The 14,359-nt window shown below is 40.0% G+C and overlaps 1 protein-coding gene across 1 annotated transcript in view; it reads right to left on the bottom strand.

The window, feature by feature from the left end:
• rnf126 (ring finger protein 126) overlaps nt 1-14,359 on the bottom strand; it is a 55,492-nt gene that overhangs the window by 9,441 nt on the left and 31,692 nt on the right. Inside the window, exons 4-7 of the mRNA XM_033046521.1 lie at nt 9,852-10,102; nt 8,484-8,552; nt 6,187-6,256; nt 3,651-3,744 (exon numbers count right to left, since the gene is read on the bottom strand). Coding sequence (XP_032902412.1) covers nt 3,651-3,744; nt 6,187-6,256; nt 8,484-8,552; nt 9,852-10,102 — 484 coding nt within the window. The remainder of the gene's footprint in view (nt 1-3,650; nt 3,745-6,186; nt 6,257-8,483; nt 8,553-9,851; nt 10,103-14,359) is intronic.

Consider the following 14,359-nt stretch of genomic DNA (forward strand, 5'->3'; position numbering starts at 1 on the left):
TCCTCCAGCAAGTTTGTGTACCTGCCACCTGACTTGCTGACTCCAGCACATTATGTCTTTTTCCTCCCATAAACTAGCATCTGCAGTTCCTTATGTACATTAAGTTCCAGTATTTTCCTTATTAGTGGCATCATGCTAAAAGGTCAAATGTTCCTGGTTTTCTATCCACCCATTCACAAAGACTAGGGTTATATTTGCTTCCTAACAGTCTGAGGAATGGTTCTCAAATCTCTAAATGATTTAGAATCAGTTTATATGTTTCTCTTTAGCTTATGTATGTATTCCACCATCCCTTTCATTTTCAATGCCTTGGCACACTGAACATTTCCCAATCCTCATTACTAGAAAAAGCAGCAAGTCTAAGCCTTTTCATCTGATCTAATATAAACCAAGGTGTAGTTAGTTGTAACTTGGACAATTGCTTTATGTCTTGTTGAGAAAAAGGAAGCTAAAAAAAAAAGTGGCAAAGCATCATTAAGTGATTTGGAATAATATCCAGGGTATTACCTAACCAGTCATCCGATGACTAACTTGCCAATCTGATATCAAATGCGTCCCTGGACTCATCTATGAGTAGAACCGCAGAGTGCTGTTAGCTTTCAGGGATGGAACCACACATGGTGTACTCGCCAATTCCAGGTACTTACTTTGAACTCAGTGATTGCAGAATTCCACAACACCTGTTAAATATTAAGTGTATTACACGTGACGTTATATGTGAGCATTGCAATATGCATCAAGCTACATATACTTCACCCTAGGAGTAATATATCATAGCTGACCACAAGTGATTTCACATTACATTTTGGCACCTCAGGGCAGCCTTAAGCTATCAATTTTTTTTTCCATTTCACCTTATCACCAGTACAGAAACAGACAGACATAAACGAAGCATACAAGTACATGGCAAGTCTATTTTAAGTTGCTGCATACAAATTAAAAGTGCTGTTCTGTTTGGCCACTTGTATAGTGCTGTTCCTCAGCTGCTTTTGACAGCATTTATGAAACCACATCACAAATCCAATGCAGGCATCCAGAATTATATAGGAGAATTGGTTTCTATACAAAACAAGAAATGTTCATCTTAAATGAAATGAGTTAGGGCAGTCTCAACATATTCTTCCAAAAGCCTACACCAGTAACAGTTGGAAACTCAGTCAAATGAGTTATAAGCAATGGAAAAAGTAATCATTCCTGAGGGGCCTGCAATTTAGATCAATCCTATAGAAAGAAAAATCCTTTAGGACCAAAGATCCTTTCTTTGGTCCTATAGAAAGAAAAAGGAAAAACATTGGCTAAGCACAAAACTGTATCTTCTCTCTCTTCTGTATCTTACTGTGCTGCAGCTAACCATCTTGATGCCAACATGATCAAGAGTCAAGAGTGTTTAAATGTCATGTGTATGGGAACAAAACACCATTCTTACTTTCTGCAGCTTTATAGACACATTAACATGACAAATAAAAATACGATAATGAATAAAAAATGAATTAATAGTCAGCAATATTCAGTAACATAATCTAAGTAGTTGGTTTAACCAAAACAAAGTCCATAGTAGATCGTTGCTGAGGTAGGGTTGGTCAGTGGGGTTCAAGAGTCCGATGGTTCCTGGGAAGAAGCTGTTCTTGAACCTGGAGACTATGGTTTTCAGGTACCTTCTTCTTGACAGTAGCAACAAGATGAAAGCATGGTCAGGAAGCCATGCTTCCTGTGGATCTCTTTGATGGCAGGGAAGTTGATATCTGTGATCGACAGGGCAATGTTCACCATTCTTGGTTGTTCGAGTTACTGAACCAGGTCGGCATGCAATTAGTCAGTATATTCTCTACCATGCACCATGGGGATTGATAGTTTTCTGCAAAATGTCGAGTCTCCTCAATCTTCGAAGGATGTAGAGGCTTACCAGTCTCATTTCTCAAGATGATTTCAATTCACCAGCTACAATTGCACACCAGTTGTTTGCAGTTTTAAAGAGAACATCAACAAGACCACTAGTTACAAATTAACTATTTTAGCCATTTCCGGTGGACTCTGAAACAAGCGATCTGGACCTTAGAGGGCCCAGAGGCAAAGGCGGCCATATATTTACCCGATAGACATAAAAAAACTGGAATAACTCAGCGGGTCAGACAGCATCTCTGAACAATAGGCGATGTCACCTATTCCTTTTCTCCAGAGATGCTGTCTGACCAGGTGAGTTACTCCAGCATTTTGTGTCTACCAGTTTAAACCTGCATCTGCAGTTCCTTCCTAAACATATATTTATTCACTTAGTTCCAATTTTCTGACCTACATGGATAATGCCATTTGGAGTATGGAGAGTCGCACTGTGCTTTAAGTCTTGGGATTTCAACAATACACCACCATTATGAAAGAATCAGGAGAAAATATTTGTTTGCATAAGTCACCCAATACCAAGAAAGTTCAGAAGCCTTGCTGATAGTTAGATGCTATTTTGTGTTTTCTTAGACAGAATCTTTTAAATATCTGTCTGCACAGATATAGAGCTTTTGACCCACTGACTCCATTCCAACCATCAAGAACCCATTTACACTAACCCCTCTTTATTCTCTCAACATTTTTATCAGCTCCTTCCAGATTGAGGGTAATTTACAACAACCAGTTAACCAACCAACCTGCATATATTTGAGATATGGAGGAAATCAGAGCACCAAGCACTCAGTCGCATGACAAACACGCAATCTTGACACAGATCGCACCAGAGTCAGAACTGAATGTGTGTTGCTGGAGCTGAGCGGCTGCCATTCTACCAGCTGTGCCACAGTGCCGTTTACTGTACTGCCTTCAGAGATACACATTCCTAAAGTATCATATAGCATAGAGATCACATCAATAGACTAAGGGCCAACCAGGTCAAGGCAGCTTTTAATGCTCTATTCAACATCCACCCATCTTTCAGCAGAGTTCTCTATTCCTTTCATCTTCATAATTGTATCGAGCTCTCCCTTAAATGCCTATTTGCACTTCCAGAGATAACAAGACCAATATCCACATTACTCTATGGGCAAAGGCTCCCTCAGTTTTGTCTTCTCAAGAAAAGTTTTAATTTTGCAATAGCTAAGGCAAATGGAGGAAAATCTTACTTTTTCTCATTACATAGGCAGTATCAATTAAATATGTAAAGGATTAAAGGATTATTTGTTTAACATTGTATTCAGTTCCAAAATCACTACATAAAACCATCACTAGGTAATAATGTAATGCCTCAAAAGCAACCATATTTTGCAATTACATTTTTTGTGCTAAATCTCTTCCAAGCCATGTATTTGGACCATAATGAATTGTGTTCAGATTTCTTTAGGTTACACTCAACAAAGTTCACAAGTACAGGAACATTCATTTATGTTGCCATCATCTCCATAGATGCTGCCTCACCCGCTGAGTTTCTCCAGCATTTTTGTCTACCTTCGATTTTCCAGCATCTGCAGTTCCTTCTTAAACTATAAACTGCAAAATTTCTGCTTTGAAGCCAGGAGACCAAAATGATAAGACATTTGAAATAGAAAATTGCATTGCTGATTACAAATTTCATGAAATATAACATTTGATTTCAGTGTATTCCTGACAAAATTAATCAGGAGAAGCAAAAAATAATGAGACGTGTTGTAACAAAACTAAAGTATACTCACCTACATGTTCATCTGTTATTTGAACAGTGGGAAGAGTTTTGATTTTCTCTTTGTCAGCAGGAGGCGGGCCAGTATTTTCAAATTGATTCAGCAGCTGGTGGAAATAATTTATTTAAATTTAAAATAAATGTTATTGTCATTACAAATTAAATTTGTAATAAAAGGCTGAAGCAAGATCTAAATCTTTCATAAGAGATTTTAGGAATCACAATGACAGAAAATAAATTCTCAGTGACAAAATATCAAATTGACAAAACTCGGCATTAAGAGCGAGTGTGTCAAACCGGATGTTACACCTTGCGACGTTTATTAAACTGCTATAAACTGAAGCATAACACATTGTTATCCCAATGAAAAGAGTCAACATCTTGTCTGCACTGAAAGTGCAACAAGAGCAGTGGTCATAATAAGGGCAGTGTAATTGCTCTCAAGTTTGCCAGCTTAGTTTTTAGTTAGTTTAGTATCTCAAAACAAATTAGAGATACAGCGTGGAAACAGGCCCTTCAGCCCACCGAGTCCACACCGACCAGCAATCCCTGCACGTTAACACTATCCTATATCAAGGACAATTTTTACATTTACACCAAGCCAATTAACCTACACACCTGTATGTCTTTGGAGGAAACCAAAGTTCTCGGAGAAAACCCACACAGGTCACGGGGAGAAAGTACAAATTCCATACAGACAAGCACCTGTCGCCAGGATCGATCCCCGGTCTATGGTGCTGTAAGGGCTGTAAAGTAGCAACTCTACCGCTACACCACCGTGCCACCGAGAAAGTGAAATCACAATAATTCCCATTTTTAAGCAAACTGTTTCAGAACCACCAAAATGGAATTTATGCAAGAACAGGATTGGAAAGTCCAACAACACTCTCCCTTCCTGGACCCTTGTTTCAGTCCATCTTAGTTATCACGTGAAGGTTGGCTACTTGGATGAGGTATGGGAGATCACGTGATATCTGTGGAGATATAATTGAGCAGAAAGAATCCTCATGAAAAGCATAAGAACGTAAGACAATATAGGCAGGCCACATAGTCTCGACACAAAACGTCACCCGTTCCTTCTCTCCAGTGATGTTGCCTGTCCTGCTGAGTTATTCCAGTATGTTGTGTCTATCTTCAGCCACTCAACGCACTGACAGCTGACCCGTCCCAGGCCTCATCCCTCCTGATAGGGATTGCTATTAGTTCTTCCATACTATTTGAAATTAGCTCATCTGCCAGCTTTGAGATATTTATAGTGTCATCCTCTGTGAAGATTGATGTTAATTACCAATACAAATGATTGCAATTTCCATGAATTCCACATTCTCATCCTCAAAGTATTCAGGCATTCATTGGTTATTTTTATATAGGTTGATCGTTTTGATGTTATTTCTCTTAATTTTCTTCCTCCTTATTAACCTTTCAATCCCTCACTGGTGTTTACCGAAAAATTTCCCTCGTCCGACAGATCATTCGTTTTGCCGCATTGCATGCTCTAGTTTATGTTTTAATTATTTCATTGACTTTGTTTTCTACGCATGGTTCCTCTTTCTCATAGTCCCTTTTTCTAACAGGGGTAAATAACTGCTGAAATATCTTTAGCTGTTTCCTACTGACTTTCCTTTAGCCTATCTTTGCAATACATTCAAGTCAAATCTATCACCATATCTCTGTAATTGTTCTTTTTTAAGCTGTGGACACAGTTGGACCAGAGGCATTCTCCCTCAAATTGTACCTGGAATTCTACCATATTATGATCATAACCCCTTCAGGATCCTTAGCTACAGTTATCACTTATTCATCTCAATTTATTACATTTGAACAAATCTAAATTACCCTGCACCTTGTGGATTCTATAATATACTGCTCTAAAAAAAAGATTTTTTTCTACGATATCCTTGCCAGTTTAGTGGGTCCAATTAACATACAGATTGAAATCACCTATTGACTGAGCACCCTTCTCGATACCTGTCTATTATGCTTTGTCCTGTCGAGACACAAAACCTTTGGAGCCTATAAGCTACTTCTTTCCTCTGCTGCACCTTATTTCCATCAATCTGATTCAGCATAATTTTCTGCCGCATCTTTATCACTTCTCGGTGCCCTTGATTTAACCAGATTTGAATCACTTACTTCAGATTCATCTTCTGCCACACACTTTTGCCTATATTATTTAGTCTTTCCTGCCATGGGTTGATTTTCATACTCGTACTACACTAATCAGTGTCAATGGTTACCTCTCTTACTTCTCAGTGATTTATTAACATTCCTTTCACAAGAATACTGTCCTCTGGATCAGATTAAACCTATCTATGGCTCTATTTATGCAACAGGGAAGGTTCATGTTAGCATGGGGATAAGAAGACGAAGGGACAGGGCACCGGGAATGACAGTAGCAGGTAGAGAGCCAGCAGATAAAAGAAATGTCCTAATTTTGTGGTAATTCTACTTCAGCAAGAATCAAAATACAGGCTTGTTGACTGTAATTTTGTTTCCATCTTTCATTGCAGTTTTGATGTGAATATTATTGTATTAACTAAATTAACTACCTGTGTAATGATCGTGTCCAAACCATTGGCTCCCCATGCGTAATCCATTGGATTTGAATGCAAGACACCCCTTTAAAGCACAGGAAATAACAAATTAAAAACCAACATTCAAAACAATAGGCAATGGTGGAAGTCTACGTAAATGCTACTCTTAATTTGCGTTCAAGTAACTAAATGGGTAACTGAATTCTGAACATTACACTCCACTACATTGCATTTAACTTAGTATGAAATACAATGCAACATAAAATAAGGGATTGTCTGGCTTCACACAAAATTAATTTGCATGACACTAAAACAAAATCGCCAGAAGGAATTTAGACCACGGAGGACAATACCTGTACACAGAGCAAATAGTGATCGAAATGGACAACATCGCAAGATTGTACAGCCAAATATAGCAATTCCATTGATTGAGGTATTTGTGAAAATTTTTTTTACATATTAAAAAATCCAAATGCACATTTAAGATCAACTTTATCTCAGAAAACAATTATTTGAATGAATAAAAACAAACAGGATTTAGAAGTTAACAGTCATGATCTGGCAGAAATGCTTTCAGCTAAGATGATCCAAATATTGACACAGAGAACAGGGAGCCATCAAGACTAAATGGAGTCTCGGCCTGATATGTCTGATAAAGGGTCTCAACCTAAAATGTCACCTATTCCTTTTCTCCAGAGATGCTGCCTGACCGCTGCGTTATGCTAGCATAGTGTGTCTATTTTCAGTGTAAACCAGCATCGGCAGTTCTTTCTTACACAAAATGGAGGACAGGCTAATGAAGCAAAGATCAAGAGCAGAAAACTAATAGAAAAAGTAAATTTCAAATGACTGCGAATGTGGACCATGGTATTAGTCAACACAAATTGCATCTTGTATCCAATTGGCACTGGTTAAGGGCATGAACCAAAGTATATTTTCTCCTTGCCCATGTGTTTTGCAGTTGACAACTTTATCATGTTTTGTTGCATCTCTAATTATAATTTCCTGTGATGATAAATTGGAAATAGCACAGCCCCCAGCCAATGTTTGCTACAATTCAGTGAGCAATAGAAAGCAGAGAAGATTTATCATTAGGTAAAATAATGCCGCACTGCCTCCTACCACTCAGTTACCATGAGTTTACAGGATCTGAAAGTTGTTCACCTTACAATAAACTATTTAATGAACATAATCATGATTTTGCTAATTTGAATATAATGATTTTCAACTTGTCATTTTACACTGGAGTGTAAAATGTAAAGTGACAATTTGAAAATCATTGTGTGCAAATTAGCAAAATCATGATTATGTTCATTAAATAGTTTTTTTGTAGGTTGAACCAGTTTGAGATTCTGTAAACTCATGTTAACTGAGTAATAAACAAACACGGTTATTCAGCTATTGTCAGTTAAGTGTCCACATCTTTACATGTTAAAATTGTCACTGTTACTTCAAAAGCATAACCTTTTGGCCAAGATAAAGTGTATTGCTTGCTCTAGGGAAATGAATTCTCCCATTTAGTCCCAAGGCTACAATGTGAAAGTTACTTCGCTCAGGTGGGAGACTGGTGTTAGTTTGTGATGCAGAGGTGTATGTCATTGCTGATTGGGGACTAGTATACTGTAGCTTTTACCAGAAACAGCAGTTTACCGTCTCAAAGTAGGCACGGCAGCTTATCAGACACAAGGTGAATGCAATACCTTCAAAGTAGCAGTGAGGAATATAGATCATGGCTGGGAGGGGGATTGCAAGTATATTATCAGAACAATGTCTGAATGCTTGAAATTAAACCCACAGATATCTTCCACCTGCTGGATTTCAGAGGTGGTGGCTACTCTAACATACCATTCAGAAATGAAGGAAAACATTTGTAACTGCTAAAGGCCTTAGGAATGATGACATACACATATCCTGTATTATGTATTCACAACTGTTAAGAATAAAGATAATTTGAAGAAAAAAAAAAATTAGAATGCTGCATCCGTTATCATTTAGTTAAGCATGAACCATTCAGGTTAATGTCCAGTTCAATGAAAATCTGATTATTTTAAAGAATTTATCAATTTTTCCCTTGATAACATATCCTTGAATATGTGGAGCATCTTTGCTGGTGGACTCGAATCAACTTTTATCACACACATTGTGTATTAAAACTCACACACATACATATACATATACGTATACAAATAAAATTATTTCTGTACCATCCCATTTTAGATGCAATGATCTCAAATCAAATGCCACAAAATGGTCCTTAATTAACCATTTCAAACTTCAATATAAAAGTTATCAGCATTTGCAATACAACTTACCATGGACCCAATCCTAAATGTGGCACTGCTGTGGGCGCAATGATTCCATTGACCAATTGCTGAATTATTCTGTAATAAAAAGTATGAATATCTTATTATTTCAAACTACTCTTGTTGCAAATATATATATATAGATGACCACCAGGGGCGCCGAACGAATGGCAGAACTGCCAACAGTCTGTTTTTTCGTCTTTTTTTTTATTTTAGTGTGTGTTAAGTTTGTGTAAATGTTCTCCGGTTTGTTTTATGTAGGGGAGGGGGAGCGGTCGGGAGAACCTTTTTTTCCCCCCAGTTTCTTACTTTGCCGGAGATGCGATTAATCCATCGATGGAGCTGGAGGCCTCCTCGGACTGACCTTGGGCCCCACCGCGGGGCGTGGACTTGCATTGGAGTCGTTCCTTGCTTGGGATCACTCCAAACGCGGCCTGCTGTCTTTACATCAGGCGCTCACAGTCTCGGGAGAAGCCGTGGATGTCGGGAGTTCCAATGTCGCGGAAAGTTTGATCAGCCCCGACGTGAGGTTTGATCGCCTGGCGTGAGGGAGCTGACATCCACCCCCCCCCCCCCACCCCCCCGATAGCCTCGACACGGAGGACCCGCCGCCAGCTACGGGAGTCAAGATCATCCCGTCAAGGGAGGGCTCGAGGCCCCCGACCGCGGGAGAGCAAAGGGAAGAGATTGAACTTTTTTTCGCCTTCCATAACAGTGAGGAATGTGGAGGAGTCACTGTGATGGATGTTTATGTTAAAATGTGTTTTGTGTGTTCCGCTGCTTTTAATTTGTATGACTGACTTGGCAAATGAAATTCCTCGTATGTTGCAAAACACACTTCGCTAATAAAATATTATTGTGATTGTGAGTTTCCATTGAGAAAAAACAGAACATGGAGACTGAGATAATGCATTATTCTGTACGCATCAAAATATTTCTCACTTTATGCTGGGACCAAAATCTAAAGCAATCATAGTGTGCCAAATTTATTCATAACCATTTGGTTTGTATTTTAACCAATTTATCCAAACAGCCATTTTAGGTAACATTCATAAGAATACCACCAACAGACACTGATGCAAAATAAGCACCAAACCACATGAATACGGGCAACTTTACAGAATTCACAAACCACAAATGTCTGAGATATGGACTAAAATTCACTCACATGGAATTTATGTGGGAAAAAATAAAATGTACCCCCCCCCCCCCCCCCCCCCCCACTCATATTTCTTGCCGCATGCATAGGTGACGTGTTACAGAAAATCGCACCGGACCTCTTACTCCCTTCGGAGTTTGCCTGTGATATAAAGTCATTAACATTTAACACAACATTTGACAATGTTGAATTCTTAAACTCCAGGGGAAAACACGTACCCTTCAAGAGTTGGCACTCCTTCATTCCGTGTTGTAGGCCGCCGTGACGGGAAGCGGGGTGCTCGGGATTGCCTGGAACTATACCGCGGACGTGACTGGTGCTCCCGCTCCCTCCTGCTTTCAGAGTCTCGGTTTTCTTCTGAGGTATGATTTGTCCCAAAGGAAAAGGGATCAAAGGGATCATCCAAAATACCAAATGTAAACTGTCCATAGCTTCCTTGCGGTAAGGAAAGCAAGTGCTGGTCTAAACCCTAAAGTAAGCAAAGTTTTTGAAAATTAGGAATAAGCATTGTTTGGCTGTCATACAATAAATGACACTTCTAATTTGATGTTATCAATTACATTTTTTTAAAAGTTATTTACCGATGGATATTGAGAAGGAAGGAGGTTTAAATATTCCCTTCTCTCGCTGCAGATTACTGCACAAGAACCACATTAACCTACTGCGGAAGTGACAGGAGCAGAAACAAGAAAAAAACATTTCTGCTTGAAAACAGTCAAAAATAGGAACATGAGAAGGTCATCTTGTAATTCCAGTCCTAATCTTACCCCGTTAGTCTGGTTCAGTAAAACACTGAATAGAAGCACTGGATCAACTAACTTTATTGTAGTGTAATCACATATACGATACCTAATCCAACACTGGGGGTCCGATCCTTGTCTCTACTCGGTCAAGCCCTTCAGCCTCGTGCTAATAGAACACCTCCAGGAGGTCAGCACGGTCCCAAGTGCTACCCCAGAAGATCGGCACACTCTCATGTGCTCTCCCCTTTTATACCCTCATGGACCCTTGCCGCGAAATACTTTGGGGGGGGGGGGGGGGTCCCTTCAAGCCAATCATCAATAAAGATTATAAAATACATTAATTGACAGTTCCCTAACCCAATCACAAAATATCACATAACATTTTTTCTACAGAAACACTTAATGGGAAGGGGTTCTATTAAGCAAAGAAACATTTTACCAGGTAATGTAAATAATTTGGGCAAGGCCCCTCTCCTTGACCAATGTTCTCGTAACGGCACGAGAACCATGCAACATAGTTATCAACATTATTATAACCCCATCATCTCCCAACCAATCCTGAGCATGCATTTGCAGCAGGACCTAGCTCCCTCTGCAAAACCCTCATACATATTATCAATTAAGGGACATTTGGACATCAACTTCCTCCCAGGCATTCTGGGGCCATGATCCTCGTGGTCTTTGCAGCTTTTGCAAAATATGTCAAGCACACTTTGCAAAAGCAGAAATCCTCCATTTTGTCAGGCACCTAAAATGCCCAATATTATCACTCTGACCCCACATGCCTGGTCCCAACATTCAATATGACCATGGCTCACCTATCCCAGCCTCAACTCTTCTGTGCCAGTTCCCTTGAACAAAAAGGTCAAGATAGCTGATCCAGGGAATCAGGGTAATTGGGTCTATGTGCATAAGAAATTGTAAATGATTAAGCATCAGTAGGTACACAGAAACCAGACAAGAGCTTATCTGGCTTGTATTTAGATTACAATATTCATTCACCAATCTCTCACGACTCCAGAAATCAATAATTCTAATGGGAAATCTGAACTTTACTGAAGGTGAAATTTCAGTTTGTCCATGTAGAATATCACATCTGGCAAAAAGAAAAATGTTGTACTTACCTAACAGTACAAGGCATGCATTTCAAAAGGAGTGTTTTAACTATTCATGGATATTGAAATGCTGTTGTTTAATCTCATACCAATTTAGTACCTTGTTACAATGTTTGTTTCTGGATTAAATTTACCATAAGCATATTCTACCCTGCTAAATTCAGACCACAGATATTGGTCCTTCAAAGACACATTTTAAGTCTCTCAACTTCCATAAAGTTGAAAGAGTTTGACATCTCATGTGTAGGAAGGAAATGCTGGTTTAAACCGAAGATAGACACAAAAAGCTGGAGTAACTCAGTGGGACAGGCAGCATCTCTAGAGAGAAGAAATGGGTGGCATTTCGCAAAGAGCATATTGAATTGAGACAAAAGATTTGTCAGAATATGAATTTGCACTACTATTGTTTGTTTGTTTTTTGAGTATGTGTATGTATATAAAATAACTAAAACTCGCATCTTATTTGCATGTATATATATATATATGTGTGTGTGACATGTGTGTGTCATCTGACACAATCTGCTTGATTCTCATTTCCTTACAAACGCTAGGCCACAGCCTTCCCATTTTCAAACATTCTACTCACATTTTCCCCCTCAAGGCGATAAACGTCTTCCTGTCGCATTCCCACCTATATTTCCGAACTTTTTAATTCTTAAAATTTTTAAAAACAGCAAAAACTCACCCATTTCGGAATAAAAACGCTGAGTGATGTCACAATGCACTCGCAAGGCAGGATGGGACACTCCACGAGGGAGGGCCACTCCAGCGCACTCGTATGGCAGCCGCTGCCGCCGCCCGACACCTGGTGTCGAGAGTGGGGTTGCGGAACCTGGCTGGAGCCAAGCACTGGTGCTCGAGCTGGAGTGAGAGCCGAACCCGGGGCTTGGAATGAGGTTGTGACTGGGGCCGATAAAGAAGCCGCTGCTGGAACCAAGGACGAGCCTGGGCCCAGGGACATGGATGGTGAAGTTGTAACCTGCACTGCAGCCCAGGCGGCGGCTGAGCTGACAGCTAAAGGCTGCCGCTGGAACCAAGGACGAGCCTGGGTCTACAGCCAGGGCCGAGTCAAGTACGAGAACCAGGCCGAGTTCCAGGCCCTGGTTGCTGCTCTACGACCTGGGTAGGTCCTGGGGCAGGGAATGGGAGTGGGGAGAGGAAGATGAGGGAAATGAGGAGGGAGATGAGGAGGAGGGAGATGGGGTAGGGTCTCTTCACCCCTCCCACTCTGCCCCTTTCCCTCTCTACCACCCTCCCCCTACCCTCTCCCTATCCTCCCCCTCTACCTAACCCCCCCCTCACCCGCTACCAACCCCCCCCCCTCACCCTCTACCAACCCCCCTTCAACCTACCCCCCCCCCCCATCCCTCTCCACGGAGTGGTGAGTATTGGGACCTATGGGTGAGTGGTGGAATATTGCATTCGGGGACCAGCCCCCCCACCACCCCCCGCGTTGGGGAACGGAATCCAACGGGTCCCACTTGGTCTAGTATATAATGTGTGTGTGTGTGTGTGTGTGTGTGTGTGTGTGTGTGTGTGTGTGTGTGTGTGTGTGTGTGTGTGTTAGTTACAGTGTACTATGTTTACATATTCTGTTGTGCTTCAGCAAGTAAGAATTTCATTGTTCTATCTGGGACATATGACAATAAAACACTCTGGACTCAAATTTGTCATAGCAAGCAGTTTTTGTCATAGCAAAAGACAAGTGAATATTAGGTAACAGTTAATCTATTTTTTACAGTATCATTCCTTTTACATTCTTAGTTATACACATCAGACATAAGGGTCTTATTCTTATTTGCCTCATTTGAAGGTGGAAACATGCCTTTTCCAGCAGAATATTTTCCCTTTTGTACCTAGGAGAAGGAGTTAGCTGCCATCTGTGTTAAATGATATTAAGTTTAAAATTGTATCCTTCTTCAGCTTTAAACACAAGACACGTTATATTGATAAATGTCAACAACATTGAAGGAGGTCTAGGTTATTAACATCATTTTCTCTACTTGCGTTTACTCTACAATGAATAACCTCCACGCTGGGGCATAATTTTCAGATTCCTGCCCACCTCCTCCGGGTCAACTAAGTGGCATAATTCAACTGCAAATGTGGATGAGTGTTTCTAGCTATTCAACAGAGGATCTTCCTAGATGTACATTATCCTGTCCTTACCAGATGACAATATGCATATTCACTTTGAACAGAAATCTCTAAATAGCAAATCAAGAGCAGATTACAGGTTAAAGAAAATGCACTTAATTGAACATTTAGTCATAAAGTCAGACATACAGCATGGAGCAATGCCCACTCGACCCATTGAGTCCGTGCCTACCGCAGAGCATCCATACTCGTTCAAATAAATTCACTCAATGGGACAAATGATCAAACGTGGAACAAATTTGGGGCATTTATCATAATACAAATGCATCAAATAAAATTATCCTGACATGTACTCATCAGCAGCAATAAAAGGACAACACTTGATTTTAATGATTGTTTTATACTGATTGAACAACCAATGCCTCAATAAAACACCATTTATCATATTTACAGATTTGTATGGTAGAAATACCCCTCAACTATTGCCCTAATGTGCCCGACTCCCCACAATAACAGCAGTCAAAATACAGCAGTTCCGTTAACACAATCAAAGAGAAGAGGGTAAAGTAGAATAAAAGCAGAAAATGCTGGAAAAACTCCATAGACCCTGGAAACAAATTATGAACGTTTCAGATCAATGACCATTTGACAAAACAATCAGAATTTCTGGTTTCAGCTCCAATGTCCAACATTGCAATCTTTTGGATTTTTTTTAAACTCCAACATTGTCAGAATGTTAAAATGAAAAAAGTAGTAAACACAATATGAACA

Source organism: Amblyraja radiata, chromosome 29 (genome assembly GCF_010909765.2).
Source record: "Amblyraja radiata isolate CabotCenter1 chromosome 29, sAmbRad1.1.pri, whole genome shotgun sequence".
In the NCBI taxonomy this organism is placed as follows: Eukaryota; Metazoa; Chordata; class Chondrichthyes; order Rajiformes; family Rajidae; genus Amblyraja; species Amblyraja radiata.